The sequence below is a fragment of the Rhopalosiphum maidis genome, chromosome 2 (assembly GCF_003676215.2).
Source record: "Rhopalosiphum maidis isolate BTI-1 chromosome 2, ASM367621v3, whole genome shotgun sequence".
In the NCBI taxonomy this organism is placed as follows: Eukaryota; Metazoa; Arthropoda; class Insecta; order Hemiptera; family Aphididae; genus Rhopalosiphum; species Rhopalosiphum maidis.
In genome coordinates this window covers 20,318,969-20,340,184 of record NC_040878.1, presented here as the reverse complement: position 1 = coordinate 20,340,184, position 21,216 = coordinate 20,318,969, and the positions used below count along the sequence as shown (strand labels likewise).

The 21,216-nt window shown below is 26.4% G+C and overlaps 1 protein-coding gene across 3 annotated transcripts in view; it reads left to right on the top strand.

The window, feature by feature from the left end:
- LOC113554197 overlaps positions 1-21,216 on the top strand; it is a 59,803-nt gene that overhangs the window by 31,093 nt on the left and 7,494 nt on the right. The window contains exon 3 of one of the 3 annotated variants that reach the window (XM_026957933.1): positions 21,047-21,201. In XM_026957933.1, the coding sequence (XP_026813734.1) occupies positions 21,139-21,201 (63 nt within the window). In that variant the 5' untranslated portion in view covers positions 21,047-21,138. The remainder of the gene's footprint in view (positions 1-21,046; positions 21,202-21,216) is intronic. The other 2 variants (XM_026957932.1, XM_026957931.1) reach the window with 2 other exon arrangements.

The window sequence follows — 21,216 nt, the reverse complement described above, 5'->3', positions numbered from 1 at the left end:
AAATTAATTTTTAAATAAATATTTTATTCACAAAATAACTATCACTAACTAAATTTTAATTAGAATACAATATTTTTATTCGAATGTTAAATATGATTATGATGGAAGTAATATGATTGCTAGACTATGGAATCTCCATCATCTATGTAATTATGTATAATAAATCACGGAAATTTGTAATAAATAATATAGACTATCAATCCGGTGCCTTCTTTGAATTAATTATTTCAGATAAGATAATCATTTTGTAACTTATGGTAATGTGTGTGTGTACTCTGCAACATTAACATATATTATTATCAACTGATTTTCATATTTTTTTTAAATTAGACTGATAGGCCTCCAGTCTCTACGTGAACATGTTCAGTGTACACATTATCACCCTGAAGAATAAATTAATTTTCTTTTTAAGCTTTCTAAAAATGAAGACACTTATCTACTTTATTTAAGTATATAATTAAATAGAAAATTATCAAACTAAAAATACGATACTAAAAAAATATGTGCATATTATTATATTATATTCTTTATGAATATAAAATTTAAGTTCAATTTAAAATTTGTTCCGACGTTATTATTGCATGGCCGTAACTAGAAGTTGTCGTCTATTTCTGATTTGTTTGATACGGCGTATCAGTGACGTATTGACTCATTAAGTTTTAATATTAAATTTGAATAGACACTTAGATTTACCTGATACAGTACGTTTAACATAAATTAAAATATAATGTAATTATCATAGTAAATTTGACTTAACCAATGTCCTGGTAGCAATATACATCATGTGAAAGACTACATGATGTAATTAAAAAAAAGTGATAAACACACCTGTATTAATAAATATATATTATATTGATTATATTATTCAGATTTATTAACCAACTATTCTGATGGTACACGTTACTAGTTATTGCTATCTGTTAAATACAAAATTAAAATCAATTGTATGATTTTTCACTGCGTTTTTATTGTTTTAGTAAAACGTTTATTAGCGGAAATTATAGATTTTACCGGAATTTATTTGACCGCAAAAATTATTACTTAATAGGAAATGGGTTGCAATATTTAATATTCTTCAACCAGCAATAAAAAACTAATGTACTTATTCATCTTATATTTATATACGGTTAATGTTCATAAATGTATCAATAATTAATCACAATGTAAAACTATAAGTGATATTACCTAAAATTATAAAGTTATAAAAATGTATTATTTTTCTTTGTTATAAACAATTTGTTTCACTAAGCATAAACAATAATTTTTCATTCGGTATAGTTTAAAAAAAATTATAAATCATGTTTTTAGTAAAAATATAATACAATTTATTTTTGTAATTTTTTTTTCACTTTAAATATTTGTAAATTGTTTACTACTTGTATAGAACTTGTACCTACTTATTTGACTTCACAACATTGAGGATATAATTCCAAACATATTAATGTATAGTATATTAGCCTGTATAGTTAAATAACTATAAACTATTATATTATTATCATAAACATATATTATATATATTATAGTATATATTATTTATTGACTAGAATTTATACAGTATACACTCTTTATATATATATATATATATGTATTAAATACCTCTAGTGGTTTAAAAAAAGATGCTTTAGTACGATTTCTAAAAAAAAAATAAAAAATGTCATCTTTATTGGTTTTAAATATAATTTATTTAGTTCCATGTAATTTACAATAATATACATTAATATGTAGGCAATATTATAGATTTGAAGCATTTAATTAACCTAACATCAATATTAATTATTACATGTTAATTTGATAGTATTTAAAAATTATGCGTAATAGTATATTATAATTATACTATGATAATATTTAATGTTATGCGAAATTTCAGTACCTACTAAAGTACTAACACATTACAAACGATGTGGTTTCTGAACGTTTTAATTAAACGTTTAAATCAAATACGAGTCAGAGCATTATATCGGTGACATAATTACAAAGGTGCATTAAAAATTAGGTTTTTAATTAAAATAGGTGTGTTCATATAAAATATAAAATACATAGCGTTGCATAAAATGTAGTGAAAATGATTTAATAACTAAAATTTAGGATATCTATAAAAGTATACAAAAGGATTCCGGTACACTTGAGAATTTTAGAACAACTATATTATTATGGATGATCAGGTTTGAACAATGTTATTATAAATTATAAAATATATCTCATGACTTATACGAGATACCTAAAATGACGACAAAAAAGTACCAATTTATCATTTAGGATAAATTATTGTATCAGTTTGATGCAACAATATATTATCAGTGATAGTTGATCGCCAATAAATATAATACTACATGAATTAACATATAAAATCTAAAATAAAATATTTATCTTTTTAAAATCACGAACGAGTGAGAACCGTTTACCACAATACTGCCACCCGGACCCGTATCGTTTATAAACCAACTTTTAAATGCGTTTACATGGATGGGGGCCTTTAATTGCCGTGAATAGATGGCCTTCAGTCCACAGAATTAAACCACATTTAACCTAACCTCCCACCTCTTGGCTGCTTGTCACGCTCTGCTGCCTCCTTTTGCCCGAATATCATCTCCACCATCTTTCCAAACGTCAACCTCTGCATTTCTGTGGACGCCTCTACCCGCCGCTTCGTCGATGTATCATCTGGGTGGAGCTCTTGTTGCGTACGCAGGATGATATCAGGAACATTTTCAAATTATAGTCGCCAACCGATGCGTTGTTCCATCTCGAGCATATATCATACACCCAGAACGGATAAATTGAACAGCGTATTATGTTCCACTGTGTCTCCCGGCTCATATGTAAGCCAATATCTTACTATTGATATAAATATTGCATATAAGTAGTTAAAAGGGAATATATAAATATTGCGAGTCATACGTTATTATAAAGAATAATTTTCAGACCTTCCATCGCAATAAATTAATCACTTTTTTTATCAATATTTACTGTAAAAACATGATAAAATGATAATTATACAAGAAAATACGCTTACTTAAGTATTAGATGCATATAACTGACCATCAAACATAAGTAGAATATGAATTTTTTTAGTGCATTGACGCATTGTACACGTTTCAATTTACCCATGACTATGTTTGTTAAGTCCTCTTTTCATGTCATAATAATTTTACAAAACTTAAACCAATATTTTGCAACATATACAATCAATTGTGCAGGTCACTGTACTTTTGACTTAAAACGACGTACCACAACATAACTAGGTACTGTATGTGTTCCATTATTTTAATTTAATTACAATATTGTTCACAGTAATCATAGTCTTCTGTATTTTAACCATTTTTGACAAAACATTATTTTTTTTTTTTTCAAGAAGCAAGACCCCTATAATGTCCCAAGTGAGATTGGACCGCATAAACTAAATACTATTAAAGTATTATCACAATCATAGTATAGTTACCATAGTTCAATTTAATGGTAATGATCATTATAAACTTAAAAGTAATTTAAAGATAAAAAAAAAACTATAAAATCACTTTCATCATTTGCACTCGGCACACAAAAGCGACACGCGCACATGCACCACACCTGTCGGTTACGTCATTGTTGTTGTAAGTCTATAAACACTTGGCCGTGTTTTGAGCTTCACAGGGATTTCAAGTATGTCTGTTAAAGAACACATACACATATACACATGTGTAGGTGTGTGTGTATGTGTGTATGTGTGTGCTTCTTTATATACTACGAGAGGAGGCTCATTCGTTGTGGTACGATACGACTCATTTCTGTTGATTGCAATGCGTTTGTATTCATGCCAGTATATGTATTGTTCATATCTACGATTTATAGAATTTAACATAATACATCTTTGAGAGATTAACCATTTTTTTTTGTTCGGTGTATAATTTTCATCGGGATTTACAATTAATTACACGAAAATTTAACTAAAAACAAGCATCTAATGTGAAGTGTGACATAATAGATCATAACAAATTGTTCATGGAAAAATTGGTCTGCAATTCAATATATCAAATCTTTAGTAATTTACGGTACCTTCGAGTATTACCTACCAAATAAAAATTTGATCTCGAAAAACTGAAGTATAATTTGAAGTAAAATTGCATTTTTCTTTTTCGAAACTAAGTAGTTATAAACCACTTTGAGCACATTAAACTGCTTAAAAAAAAAAAGTTAGTTCTAATAAATGACCACCATATTTCATGCAAACCTAATAATAAAATTGTCGTAGTATAATATAAACCGATGTTAGGTACAACAAAATTAAATAGTTTTCACAACTATTATTTATTATATACAATTTTAAAATATTCTTACTTAATAATTTGTTAATTAATTTTTATTTTGTAATTTTAAAAAAGTGACTAAATGTTTACCAATCGAAAAAAACAACAAAAATCAATATTATTATTATTATTATTATTATTCTTTTAGCACATAATTTTACGGTGATTTTAATTAATATAAAAACGGTTTGTCTTCAAACAAGTCATTAAAATATTAAACAAAATGTTAACCACGTGCTTATATCCCACAACAATGGAATTATCGGAGGGTTGGTATCAAAATTATTTATGTTTTCTTCCTATATAGTCCCATTTGTTATTATATACATATAATAACTATAAAACAATAATTTTACAACAAAAGCTACTCGATTTATTGGTACTTTTATCAACATTTATCTCAAAATCGTACATGAATAGAACCGTTCAGTCAATTTGGTATAGCAATAGTGTGTATAAATAGTATAATCTATTTAATGGTTTATTACAATAGTAGTATAAGGAGGAAATCATAATATTGTACATAAACTCACGATTAATATTCTTAAAGCTCATTTAGATTACGGTTGTAATTTTTTGACAAAATCTGATTAAAATATGATAATAGCGGTCAAGAATTTATCTTTCTTCTTATGTTAGAGATTCAGGATAAGCAAATCAACAAATATTAAAAACTTTTGCATGAAATGAATCTATCTGTGTATTTAAATATAATAATCATTAATGTGTGTATGTAATACTAGGCCGTATGGTGCATATAGTATAAAAGCACACATCATAATCACTCGAACAAAATAATTTTGAGCTTATATTTAAAGTGAACGTGGAAAATGGAAAAGAGAAATAATAGGTATGTTACCTAATTTCAGTAGTTTAATTTTAAATTTAAACTTTTTTAATCATTCGTTTTCTAAAGAAGTTTATTGTAAAAAATAGATTTTGACCCAAACCCCCTTATTGAAATTATATAAAAGCTTTGCACGATACATTTTCGAGACGGTTCTTTAGTTCTATATAATGGAATTTAAAAATAGTTCAAACTCTATGAAAAACTATCAAATTATAGTTAAAACATTTCCGTAGAATAGATAATATATTTTCAAAAGGTTTGCACACCAAAATAATAATCCAATTTAAAACATAGACTCAAATGAAGAATACATTTCTTGAAATGGTAAAATAAATTGAACTTTTTGTCACAATAGAGAAATCACGTTGAACTATATAAGAATATTTATCAGATACGATAAAACTTAACTCATAATTTTTTGCGAGTATTCAATTTATCTTGGACAAGTAAATTGATCCTGATAAACTCGATTGACGTTATAAAATTTATGATGATTGCATTTTTATTTTATTTCTTGGATTTTTTAATGTAAACATTTTAAATATAACAGTTATCATCACTTATTTAAAATATTAAAATATTCATTATATAAAGATATTTTTTATTTTTGTAAACATGTGTTACTAAATTACTAAACTTTTCATGTAAGATTTAAAAAAAAAAGCAAATACTTTTATTTCAATGTGAATTATTTACTTTTATATAGGCAATAAACATGTTTTACTATCGATGAAAAACTATCCTGATTAGTATTTCTTTCCATTAATGATAATAGTCTGTTAATTAAGGTTATAAAGGGTTGAGGCAAGTTAAAAGTTTAAAAAACAACAAATGTTCTGCTTTTAAAAAATTTTTATGTACTAACAAAATATAGCGTATGGTCATTAAAAAAAAATGTTTAAGGATGAAATCTAAGTCTTGTGTTTTAATTAAAAACGATTTAGATAGTGAAATTATTATAGGCTTCGTTTGCGGAATGTTTTATTTAATATAGTTTGTGTGTGTGTGTGTGTGTGTGGTCTCATTTATAAAAGTAATATACCAACTTGTGTGCTGAGTTTAATGAGTCCCCAAAAAGTATCATTCAAATTAGGAAGCCATAATTTTGAAAATGAATAATAATTATTACTTGTATAACTCATTATTATTCAAAAAACAAATTAATTATTATTAAAAATTAAAAAATGCTCAAGCAATATCTAAAAAAGGGAACTAGAATAAATTAAAGATTATATTTTTGAAATATTTTAATCAATATTACGTTATTATTGTAACCACTTTAAACACACAAAACGCACTTTTTTAAACTCGTGAAAAATATTTTTAACAACACACTAAAATTGTTATGTTATGATAACTAGAAAAAAAACCGTATAGAAGGTATTAGGTATCCTAATCAAATTACCAAATATTTATTTATGATAATATAAATGTTAATTGTTCAATACTAATAATTAATATGCGTATATAATGTAATTTTGTAGAATAACATCAATATTTTTTTCAAGCTCAATTATAACAGTGTAGAGTAATAATTAAATAAAAATATAATATATAATATAGTATATTAATGTAAAATTAAATGCGCACATCACACCACCTATAAACACTGCATACTCTTCGTTATTATAAACATTTGGAGTTTATTTATTTTTGTGTTAATTAAAATATATAAATACATTTGTTATAGACAATGATTCTTTACTGTTTATATTAATCTAGATCATTATTCAAATTTTAATGTTTACTTGTATGGACAGTGTACCTATACATTATTTAAAAAATATTCTTTTATCTTTATGTAGATTGTTTTTTGGTTATTTCGGTACGACGCTGAACTTTATACACTACACCTTATATAATTTATTATATATATATTATACTGCAGTGTATCTAATGTGTACGTATAATAGCATTAAATTCATAATATTATTCACTTGGGTTACTCGAATGAATGAATGATGTATATTGTATAACATGTAATCCGTTAACAAGGCGCCTAATAAACGCACGACCGTGTATATTATTGTGTTTGGGTTTAACTGCAGGTGGAAGTACATATTATTATTATTATACTATTATAATATAGGTGCTCAGTGCTCAGCTAATTGTATCTCTGGAAGCAATTTCAATATTCTTGTCGCACGAAAAATCTGTCGGAAGCTATTTGATATTGTGCAGGCAAAACCATTTAATCTTTTACGGACAATTGTTACGTTGGTGCGACGGGTCGCCAATCGGGTTAATGAAAAATGTATATCTTATTATACGACGACGCATAACTTACTGTATTTTATGAAATAAATTATTATATAGTAATAATAGCTATATAATTTACAAGTATTTATATTATATTAAATTAATTTGTTTAATCCCAACTCCTGTAGGAAGGAGATAAAACACCCTAGGGCTTCGAATTTCGTCGAATATTTTATTTTTATTCTTTGCTCTGTGGTATACATCGCATTATGTGAGTATTTATTTTACGTAAAGGATGATAGAAAATATCGTACATTCTGCATTATGCTCCTCGCGAAAAACCTGCAGGTGTCTGTAGGTGAGTCTATTAAACCAAATAGTTAGTGTTAATTATATATTAAAATATAGTGTTTGATCCGGTGTTTGACGATAAAACACGCTCTTTTGAACAAAATATAACGTTCGTAAGGTTAACTTATTCTCAACTTGGGACATTTTTAGATTAAACCCCAAAGAAAAGCAGAAGTCCCTACAAAGTGTTTTTCTTTTCTTGATTTGTACTGTGAATAAAAGAAATTGATTACAGATGATTTTTCAGCAACTTTTGATTACTTCATATATGAAATCACCATTCGCACAAAACGAATTTCTAACTGTGTATAGACACAAAAAGTTTTCTTCCTAAAAGCACAATACCTTTCACTTTTATTGTATATAGAGTTTAAAAAAAAAGTATTCATAATATTTTTCATAATGTTTTTTGATTATTATTAAATATTGTACAACTTAAGGTTAATTAGCCGGTTTATTGTCATATTCTATTCTGTTTTCTGTAACAATACTTCATCTTGAGTGGGATTACGCATTTATAATTTAATTTCAAACGTTGCCTACCCATATCACGTTTATATAAACAACACAATAATAGATTATTATGAGTTATAATTTATATATAAAATATTTATACAAATTTAGCTCAAAAAATTGAATATATAACTTATTAAGAATAACTCCGTATGTCAATTAAATTGAAATAATTACATAAAATGTTAAGTTTTTTCTCAATTCCATTTTTCCAAAAAGTTATATATTTTTTTTTCGAAATCATATTTCCCAATTCACAACAGAAATGATTTATTATTAATTTTAATAATAATTAAAGTATAGTAAAAAAAATAGTATAAATAAATAAAAGTGTATTAAAATTTTAAATTATAATCAGTGGCGATGAGGTATGCAATAATATCATTGTTATTAACAAATTCATTATACTTAAAATAATATTATATATTCGTTATTCTACATTCAGGCGTACCATAAAAAAGGAAAATATCAATAACAATACTAAGTTTGCTAGTTGTTTCACATCGATTTTCTGAATTTATTCTCGTTTTTATAAAGTATGAACAATAAAGAATGGTAACTAATGATAAAATTGACAAAAGCGCATCTATACAACACTACAATTTACACAATTGGAAGCACTCGTGAAAAAATATTATGTTCACGAGTTCTACTTGAATTTATTTGTTTAGTGAATTTATAGTATTAATATATGTTAATTAAAAATGTTAACAAATTAATTATTAGTTTTTATAATATTTTACAGTACGCGAATGTATTTTCAGAATATTTCTATTCAAATTTATTTTTCGGTTAAATATAGTTTGGCTTCCATTTTTATAAAACATCGTTTAATTTATAAAATGTCTTTATCAATGAAGACTAATCTATAATGTAATCGCTTTGTCGTATCTACTGTTTATATATATATATATATATTTTTTTTTGATTAAATGTTCATAATATTGTTTGTACGCATTACGCAACTATGCAGATTTATTTTAAGATCAAATACATTTGTGGTCGGTCTATATAGAAGTGACACAATCTTAAAAGGGCCTCTATAAAAAAAAATTCGTTCTATTCCAAGTATTAACACCGCAGTCTGCGTAGTCATACGTAAATAGTTCACGGACAACGTTAAAGTATTTTATTTAATAGTTATAATATATACATTACACACTTATAAAGTTCTGTGTAGTTTTAAATTTTAAATGTAATCTTTTATAAAAGGTATACCAGCCATCACGTTGTGGTACTACGTGGTACACACCAGAGTCGTGGCGTAACGTATAATATTATACTTCTGGTCGTTTGTGGGAGTCGATCGCTGATCTAATCAATATTCGATCGATTTTCGATTTACGTTTCCCCCATTCCACGACGCCAATGACCAGGGAAATACCTACATAATATATCTCCGCGCTTTAGTCGGAGTGGTAAGGCGTCGTCTATAAATGTATCGCCCACCGCACAAATCGTTTTACACGGCGGTGTAACAGGCCATATTTACCCCCGCGGTTATTAGTGAAATTTATTGCCGATATCAAAATGCCACAACACCGGCACTTAGTCTCCGGTCGGTGAAATGTTGTGTCGTAAAAAAAAAAAGAAAAAATTTTTTCATTGTTAAAAGCGCGCCCGGACACGACGAAACGACTTCAATTCGCGCTGTCTGCAGAATACGCGTGTGCGGGCTATACGGCACTATTAATTACTTACCTGTAAATTACTATACATATATTAGAGTACAGTATTAGAACACTATGAATAATTGCAATCAAAATATACACGACCGTTCAAAGGCACCAAAACGGTTATATACAAGCGCGTGTGCATAAACGTAAACAGACTTTTGTTTCTCGTTTATGTACACGAAAAATTATTATTCTATCGTCTGCCTTTGCTGGAAACTAGCACACCGAAGTCTCAACGCCGTCTCGAGTATTCCACGCGTAACGCGATATAGAGAAGATGCCTGTGTATATAATATTGTAATCGCCTTAGGATATTGTTTATGTTTTCGAGGAAAAAAAATAATATGAGATTTTAACGGTCTCGGTGTTGATTTTATAGCAAGCGAATCAGAAAAAAATAAAAATCACTCCTGCAAAGTAGGTAGATTATTTATCACAAAAACACAGTCGGCGTGCTCCTCGTGGACTGGCGCAGTTGGCGATGTTTCGTTTAAAATATACTTAGGGAACCCTAAAGATCTCTCGAGTTTCGTTTATGCTCCGCGTAAAATTCGGAACATAATCCTTTAATCGCGGTAGATTATAAAAAGGTCACAATTTTTTACGGTTCGAAACACCTCGCTCAAACCCGCTGACACGTTGAAAACTTTTAGCCCAAAACAAATGGTATTTTTTAGACGCAGATTAATCGATTCGGGTGCACCGGGTCGAAACGGATAAATTACATTACATAAGATGATTCTCGAAATATGTTTATTTTATTATTATATAAGTTTATTTTTTTTTTATCATTTCCTGTATAATACAGTATAATAATAGATAAACGTCGACCGAGATGATATATCGTGATATTGTATGGCGATGTGTAGTCTGTTTACCTACGCGCGTTTTATTCAATATAGTCCTTAAAACAATACATTTCGTTTAAATGTACTTAGCTTTTCTTTTTTCAATAATGACCAACGGAAATTAATTCTTTCTCTTACGTAGTATCTACAGATATAAAAATACACAAAATTAAAAACTCAATATAATGCATCGCATATACTTGTTGTATTAAAATCATACGTATAAAAAATAAGCGTACGATTATTATTGTACTATATTATGTACAAACGTGCCAATATTATACCTACAGTGAAATAAATAATGCTGATCATTTTTTAGAAATCGCGGAATCGTGAGAATAAAAAAAAGGCATAGCATATTTATAAAATTCTTAGAACGATGTGTACTTGGACCCGAGAGGACATAATTCGTCAGAACAGTTTCGAGATGTTAACGTTTCCTATGTTTTGTATACATTTAGTATTTACTCCATATTTTATATGAGTCTCGTGAGAAAATACAAAACAATATAATATGCTATACGCATCGCAACTCCTCGAACAAAGTTAAATTCAAAAGAGCAACACAAAAGAGGTGAACGGACGTGTTCGTCGTCATAATGCAACCAGTCGGTGTGCATGCGATGTTTTAATTTTTTTAACCTCAAATAGTGTACCGGTGTAAGGCACTCGGAACAAAATATGTTTTATTTGAAGAGTTTTGCACATGTGTATGTGTTGTTTGTTGCAAAATTAATTTTAATATAATATTTAACATATTATATAAACGCACCTGGCGGAGAGGGTGAACTGTAAGCTCGTAATGACAATTTATTTGAAACCCTTCGGAAAAGTTCCAGGAAGGTGATGGGGATTGGGGATGGTCGCTCAGGGTAAGCACTGAAAGTGGCACACCATATTCCTACTTCAGTTTATGTTCCACTTCCACCTTTTACTTGACTCCTTCTCCCACACCCTCTTCGACGACACGATGACGCGGGCGGTTTCGAACGAAAACTGCAACTGGCCATCACACGTATCTAGTGCCCACACACGTCCTACATTACCACCATCACAGCCATCGTTACAATATGCCACGTCTTGAATCGATAATAATATTCATCTGATGTCCGTCTACGCGTCGAGCATCGTCAGATTAACCTCCACCCGTCCGAGTCAATGGATCGTTTATGTCCTGTTCTCGTGGATTAAGTAACGATATATTTTATGCCTTTCCAAACTTATGCGCCCACAACAATGTGGCGATAAAAGCCTTAGTTAATAATAGATATGATTCATCTTTCGTTCTCGTTTTATCTTTATACTCTCGAGTCGCTTTGAAAAAAAAAATATATAATACATAAGGATTAAAAAAGGTACGTAAAATAATCGATAATCATGGAATATTCTACTATTACAGTGTGATATTTCTATATAAACGTATTTTAATATCGTAATTTTATTTACATTCAATTTTTTTTCTCAATTATCAACGTTACTATATTTTAATTAACTATCCGTATAATATTTTTTAAATATTACGACGCTATTCACTTTATACACTTATAACAATAAATGATAATAATCCATTTACTGACTTTTTCTCTCCAAATTCCTAATGCATACACAATACGTAAATTAGGAACTTATCTTGTCAGAAATATAAAACCTTAATTATTTTAAATTAAATACCATTAAGTCGATGACAAATAAACTATGGTTTGATATTAATCTCAATTGTACATCTTTTGTTGTACGATAAGATCTAAAGTTAATGTGAGGCTATTATTTCATTTTATAAATTAGTTTATACATCATCATCTCTGACCTCTAGATTTATTATGATATAAAATAATTTCATCTCTGATTTATATCCTAACTTTGTATTTTTTAGTATTTTATTTCTGTGTATAAATTCTTTCTATTTTTATGTGTAATAATAATAACTTAAAATCAGTTTCTATCGTAAAACTAATTACAATTGTATTTAATTATAAAATTTCCTATTTAAAAAAATACATTTGAGCTTTATGTACATATGTAAGTTTTGTCTAAATATTTAAAGAAAAAAAAGTTCTATTTTTTCATATATAAATTATAAGTTATAATCTAATATATTAATAAAAGGCTTATATAATTTTACTGTTAAATCCCAATATATAATCTAATCATAAAACTGTTGAAAAATTAACTCCATTGAGACATTTTAAAAATGGTACAGAGTTTATTGACGTATATTTAGGTAAAATATTCTTAATTTTCTTTTTCTTTATTCATATTATACAAAGAGTACTTATACTCTCAAAAATATTTTTGTTGTTTATATAAACATAATAAATATAACGCATTACTGTAGCCAGAGAGGGGCTTCCAGGCTCAAGCCCCCCCCTCCCCCAAAAATGTCAGACACGACAATAATTTTATTAATTTAATTATCGTTTGTGGTGATAAAGCAACGCCTCTCTTATCACACTTACTTGATCTTGATTCGATAATATGTATAATTATATGAATTATATTTTGTCAGAAATACAGGCAAACTTAATTTGTTGTTATAATTGGACATCAAAAATTAAACCACCCTACCACTGAAAAAAATCCTAGCTATGGCACTGACATCAGGTGTAAAAAAATATGAACATTTTTTAAAAAAGAAACATAAATCTAAGTTATTCAACCATTATTCATTTATTTAATGTATAATGTGTATATACATATTGTTTGAATACTAGTTTTATCGTACATTGAACACGAATATGCTTTCAGTAGTCACTACCACATTTTCAGTAAATGTGAATTCTAAAATTATATTCTTCGATAAATTTTACAAACCCAAATGACAATTACTATTTTTTTATATTGATATTTAATCGTTGTTAAAAATGAATTACTATGTTTGAATATTATTTCGCACTAAATATGTATGTAAATCGATTTGACTTACAATCTTAATATTTTAATACTTACAATACAAATTTGGGTAGAATATATCACACATTAAGCTTAGAATTATCAAATAATATACAATTTACATAGTGAATAACAAATAAAAATAATATATTTAAATAAGTTATTTTTAAACTATACAACAATCAATTCTTCCAAAATTATTCAAAATAACACAAATCAATCGGGAAAATAACTATACGTTAAGAGTATGACATATTAGATAAAGTTATATTCTCATTCAATTCAAAACGTTATCATTACAACTTACAATCTTCAAAATAGTAATATTCAATACTAAAATACGCTCTTATGAAATTTATTTTAATTTACAATAACTTTAAATAAATTAATATAATATGAAACTCGTTAAACATTTTATTTCTAAAATAGTAAAAAAATATGTATGTCTACAATTGTATAATAACAAAACATATTAGTTATCCGATTTTTGAATACTCGTATTAATCTTATTAAGAATAAAGAAAAATGTTTATTTTGATGACAATATTGCCATCTTCAGTTAAAAATTTCGACTATTCTCTTTTACTGTAGTCAATGTTTTGTACTGAAGATAGCAACACTGTCACAAATACGTATACCCATACGGCCATACGCATACTTTTATTTTTTTATAAAAATTGGTTTTTGGTCTTAATAGATAACTAAAAATAACTTAACATAACATTTTAAAAATTCCAAGCGTCTATTAAATTTATTAGAAATATGTATAATATAATCTATTCAGTATTTAAATTTAAATACAGACATAATATTCTATGTTTTGATATGTTCAAGTATAATATATTATGATATTATAATAGATGTTTGTATTTACATATTATATTTGTTTTGGTTTAAAGCCGTGAAAAGTATTTATTTTTAAAAATATTCTTATTTCATAAGTATATTTTTTTATGGATGAAGAAATAAATCCACTCATCTAATATTCAAAAACGTGCAACGAACGTTACTGAGATTATAAATTTATTTCTTTACGATTTCTTTACATTTTATGATTTCCTTTTAAATTCAATAACTACTTATACATGTAAATTTTTGTTTACATGATTTTGGTGCTTATTTTATAATTTACATTTATTCCATAAATTCAACTATCAACTATTAAATTGTACGATTTCGATTTGATAATAGATTTAACTGCAATATTGAATACCTAAATTTGATTTGAACATCGAACTAACCAATTTGTATGATTCTCTAGAAGAACACTAATTTTTATATTTATTATTATTGGTCCAAACTTTAAACGGTTTACGTGTTTGGTTACTATACTATCTATAGTATCATTAAGATATGACGTAGCCATAAAGATATGTTTTTATATGTTTTTTAATACATGATCAACACTTAGCAGTTTTTTTCGTTATTACTAAATTAATATATAATTATAACTTTCATAATCTTGAATCTTTAATAGTATTATCCATTTGGAATAAGTACTTAACTATAGTTTTATACCTCAAAATAATGTTTATTTTAAACAACTACATAGTTAACAACACTTGCACTAGTTAATTTTGTTATAACTAATAATAGGTACATTGTATATGAATTAATAATAATACTTAATTATTATTCTTTACAAATTGAAGATTATACAAACTTTATAGTTTGTATAAAACTAAAATTGATTTCTAAAATTGCACAAGTAACAGAGATATTTAAGAACATGTTTTATAATTATATAGTTACTTACAGTGACAACTATCTTAAAGGTCTTCTAAAACATAAAAAGTAAATGCCCACCAAGGCGTAGCTACCCCATCCCGGCCCTCCCCAATCTTCCGCAAAAAATCGATATGTTATAAATTTTAATAACAAAAAATTTAAAATAAATTTTCATATTTTTATAAATATTTAGTTAGTATAATTGTAGTTTGTTTAGAAAACCTTTTTATGATATTATCGTGTTAAATTTCAATGTCACTCATGAGCACTGAATATAAATTAGTTAGTAATTAATGTGTCATAAGAATACAATAATATTCTTAGTATTATAATATCCCTTATTTGTATTTGTATTTACTAATAATTTACACAAATTTTAGAAGCATAAAGATTAAAGAGTACCCACCTTCTTATTTGAAGTTATTGCTAGAGCAAAATCTTTTCTAAAACATAGTATTCACCTAGTCACTAGACGATACAACTTTTTCAAATAATTAACCTATTGATTAACCTATTTGTAGATATACGATGTATATTATCTAAAGCGGGAGTGACCAACTTGCGACTCGTGAGCCATGTGGCTCTTGTCATTGTCAGATGCGGCTTGCGTCTTATTTATAAAATAAAATATAAAATTTACTGTGGCCACTCCTGATCCAAAGATTATGATTTGACTTATGAGAATTAAATCTTCATCATAATAATCAATGAAACCAACATAAATTAATATAACAAGATATTATTTAAAATGTTCAAGTCATATGTTAATTCTATCAAAAATATATTTTGTCATCAATATAATAAAAGGAGTTCTAAAAAAATAATGATAATAGCCTTTTCTCTTTCTATATACGTTTATAATATTATAACACTTTAGTTTAATGTTTACATATTTCAATAAATATTGACAACAATAATACAAGAAGTAAGTAAGACACACATTCAATTTGAATAATTCATATCATTTAGTACAAAAAGGACATATTTAAGTTTGTACTGAGAATTAATTTTTAAAATATTATAATTTATATTTTATGCTGAATAGATTTAGGTTTTTTTCTCGAACGTTATAACTTATAGATACTGCGCAGCAGCAACACACTATAATCAATCTAATCTATTTGCCCCGAACTAATAATGTCTGTTCCAGAAACGTGACCATTGAAAGCATAAACAATAGCCTCAAAATTTCTTACATAAACATATAACCACTAAAGTGCATTCACAACGCCATAAATCATCCTGATATCCCTTGTTTATCTTAGTATATCGTACCGAAAAATTCATCCAAACGTTTAAAACATGCATGAAGTCAAATGATATATTACTAAAAATTACGGACGGAATAAAAAAAAAAAAAAAACGGCTGTTGGAACTCGTCTCATTTCACTCACTTCAGCACAAGCTGGTATTATATTTTTAAGGTAATGATAAATTATCACTTGGAAAAATGATTTTGAATAGAGTTCATCGGTTCATTCATTAATGTGTTATAATTTTTGTTTTTTAATGGTAATTTCAAATCGAGTTACATTTAAAAAAAACGATATTATTATGTGTAATAAATTCTCAATAATGTTGATATAGCTTTGGTCTTTTAATAAAATGTCACGTTTTACTATAAAAATCCGAAAATAAACTATTGGTGTAGAATTCTCAATCTATACAAGGAAATAGCGTATCTCAAAATACTTAATAAAAAAACACCACTATAAAATCAATAAAAATTCCGTCTGTAATTTCTATAAATAATAGAATATCTATAGTAAAAACTTCAATTCGATAAGCATTATCAAGACACTATTATAACGGACAGTAATTTCACTTTGGTTACTCGTAATTCCTCAGTATTAAATTGATTTAAAATGTACAACTTTAATAAGTAGGGTATTTATTAATAGATCGTGTTTATAAATAAACACAAAACACAAAGTGAGATGAGGATTAAATTTAATGCATGAATTTTGAAGTAATTCTTCATACTTAACTTCATGGTGGATTATAAATTATTTATTTTTCTTTTATCTACTCAATCCTTCAGTTCATTTTTTTCTATCAACGGGAAAGTTTCATTATTCAACATTCACAATCTTCTGCTACAATCACTTTGTGCTGAGTGAATTGTTGCCTACACTATACAATTTATATTTCATAATTTTATACATATAATTATCTGTTTAATTTATTAAACTTCAGTATTTATGTGTTTAATTTTCTCTATAACTTTATCTTATGCAACAATTTTTAATAATATTTTTTCAAATGAAGTGTCATCTGATAACTACTAATATAGGCACATTGTTAATATTTATATTTTAATAACACAAAACACATTCTCGTTTGTCTATTTATTTTAAATACTTTACTTTTCAATTTTTATTTATAAGAAATTGCCGACCTTTCAGTACAGTTTCTGGAAAAATTCCAATAGCTACCTGTATTGAATTGATTAAATCGACAATATCTAATGCAGCATGAAAATGATGCAGTCAAGTGGAAAAATTAGCCGTCTTTTTCAACAGTTTACCACAAGCAATCGTGCATTATCATCGAATAGTATTGTAATAATTTATCATTAGATAGCGTATACCGTATATATTGATTTTTAAATCAACAATAGTGACAAAACTACATTAATAACCCCATAGTTAATACCCATATTTGTTCTAACATACAATTTAAATGTTCTTGTCATTTTAATAATGTGATCTATAAAAAACATAAGTCCATGAAATTATTAACACAAATTGCATAAACATTATTCATTAAATTTGTTATTATTTTAATAGAGAAAAAATAATACTATTGAATAAATATTTTTCAACACTTGACTCAAATACAATACTACTTATTCAATAATAATAATATCTAAATATTTGTATTATTTATTTAGGTTTATATTTTTTCTGAAAAAATTTAAAACACACACACATACACACATATAATCGTGCACTTATTATATGTTTTTTGTATGTTTATAGTGAACCAAGCTCCGCTTAGAATTATTTTTAGTAATAATAATAACGATACACCACTATATATTCTGTGCCAAAGTGTGCAAAGCGAGACGAATGCCCTGCACCCGGTCTTTATGTTATCCTGTCCGGCTTTTCAAAAATCCATAATTTAGTATGCATGGAATATGAATATTATATTATCTTGTGCAATTATATAGCTTTGGTAAATATTTGGATTTTGTACAGTTTCTGTTGTCCGTGTTAATTTGCGTTAGGATTAAAATCTTGTGATTCATTGTGAACTATGGTACAAAACCCAAAGGCCATAACCTGCAGATTATGGCTTACATATTATTCCGATAAAACATAATGGTTTTTAGATAATTGTTTAGATAACGGTTAGTTGCAAATAAAAAGCTGATGAATCATTCGAGTATGATAAGCTGACAAAAAAAGTACTGAAGCAATTCGTTAGTGTCTATCTCTTGGCAAATTGTTCTTTGCTATTTGTGTTAAGTAAGTGATTCTAGCTGTTGTCTTGTCAATACGCATACGGAATATTATAGATTGATGACATTTAAAATTCATAGAAACGGAAAATGTTTACAATAGTCGAGTACATAACATTTGTATGTTTGTTTTTATACTGCATAGACTTGTACATATTGCCATATTAGGTCCGATACTGAGTTCCTATAATTGATTTATAACGTCTGATTAACGCATGTTGACTTTTATGTGTGTACGCTGAACGTTTTATATTTAAGCGTCCTTAAAATTCATACTACCAATACAATATAATATTTCTCCGATATTGTAAACCATTTATTATTTTTATTTTAACTTGGTAGTGTGTGCCTAAGTCTGTTGTCAGCTTGGTTCACCATTTTTTATATGTACGTATAATGATACTATAATAAAATATTATGACTTTGTAGAACTCGGAAATGAGACATAAAATAAAACCGTACATAATAGCCTACTGATGAATAATAATAATTAATCTAAATGCAACTTACTGTGAAGTGTGTAAATATTTCTATTGGTTATTTTTATAAAATTACTGAAACCATTAACCATCATTAAGCTACTACAAAAAGAGAAATTATTTATGTATTAAATTTCTATTTTCGCCTATTACTTTCATACTATATCGTTATAAACTATTAAGTCGATAAAAATATGTATCATACATATTATGTACTTATGAAATTAATCATCGAATACTTTTATAATCAAAGAAATTTTAAAATGATTTAAAGTTAAAACAAATCAAATTAATATTAATGATTGTTATCTACACGAATCATATTAGGTTAATTGAAGTAAATTAAATTGCCATGCACGTGTACAATGTGTACTCTGTAACTCACAGCAATATATTTTTAAAATAACTAAGTAATTCAAATCAAATATGATAAAGTGATAAACCTATGGTTTTATTAGGTGCTTATTAATTATTTTGTTATGCAATAAACTATACAAATGTACAATTTAGTGCATCTTGCAGCAACTGCTATCATAAATAAATTGTACAGTAATAAAGCTCTAGCCTACTTTTTCTCTAACGTTTACATAAAAAGCTATATCTATGATAATCAAATGTATATTTATTATTATGTAAGTATTAATAACTTATAAACAAAAAATACACAAAATGATGTTAATATTCGGAAATCGAATGTTAATACAATTTAAACTTACTCGTTAACTCACGATAAGAAAATATTTATAATATTTATTTTAATTTATAAAGAAAAAAAATAAGTAAATAGAATCGAAAATAATTTATACTTTATGAATTATAAACAAAAAATAATAATGTAATTATGATCAAAATATCATCTTACTGTATTATATAAATGCATCAATATAGTCCAAAATTTTTAAAATATACAAATAACAAATAATATTGAAATAAATCAAAATAATTATGTAAATAATTCTTATATTATTACTCAGTGTTTTAATCTTGCTTGTTGAAACTGTTAAAACTAATTGTAAATAAACAAGTTTAAATAAAAAAAAAAATCAAAATATGATTGAAAATATAACCTTAATTTAAACTTTTATCGTTTCCTTCATTTTTTAAGTGTTAATTTATTGTTATTTATTTAGAACACATTTATTTATAAAAATAATTTAAAATAATTTTTATAAAAATGTTTGATATTTATTTTAATTAAATAGCCTGTTATACCTAGATAATTAGAATAACTTTATTTATATAGAAATAAAACATGATCATTACGACACTATACAAACACATATAATAATAATAATAATAATAATAATGATGTTAATAATATATTCGACTTAAAGTAAATTACCATAGTACATATTATAATATAATTATGAGTATGAGACGGTTTTAAATTTTTAAGTTAAACTTATTAATTATATATTTATAATAATCTATTAATTACAGTTTATGAATAGTGGTATTTATATATGCAAAATAAATTAATAATACTAACTATAAGGCGCCCTAGAATTATTGTAAATGATCCTATGTCTGCTTTAAATGTTAAATCAATCTCGTTTATCGTTATCGTTGCTATTTGACGTACACATAAATCCTTCAATATTTTATTTAGACCTTTTTTATATCATTAATTGAATTGTTCAGAAATGTCCAGATCGAACAAGAATAAAATTACTAAACATACAATTAATATTATAATATAGTTGTACATATTATTATGTGTGTTTTCAGTTTTAGTATTTTAACATTTCACACTCTATTTTTCAGAAGTCACTTACGTTTTATTAAATGCGTTATTTCCTATGACAGCAGGTTACAATATGACTGTCGGCAGTAATAATTAATCGAAAGCTTAAGTAATGAGTACGATTATTCGGGTACAGGAGAAGTCAGTTTCCACAGACCCCGAGCAATTGGACGATGTGAGTGCCATATAA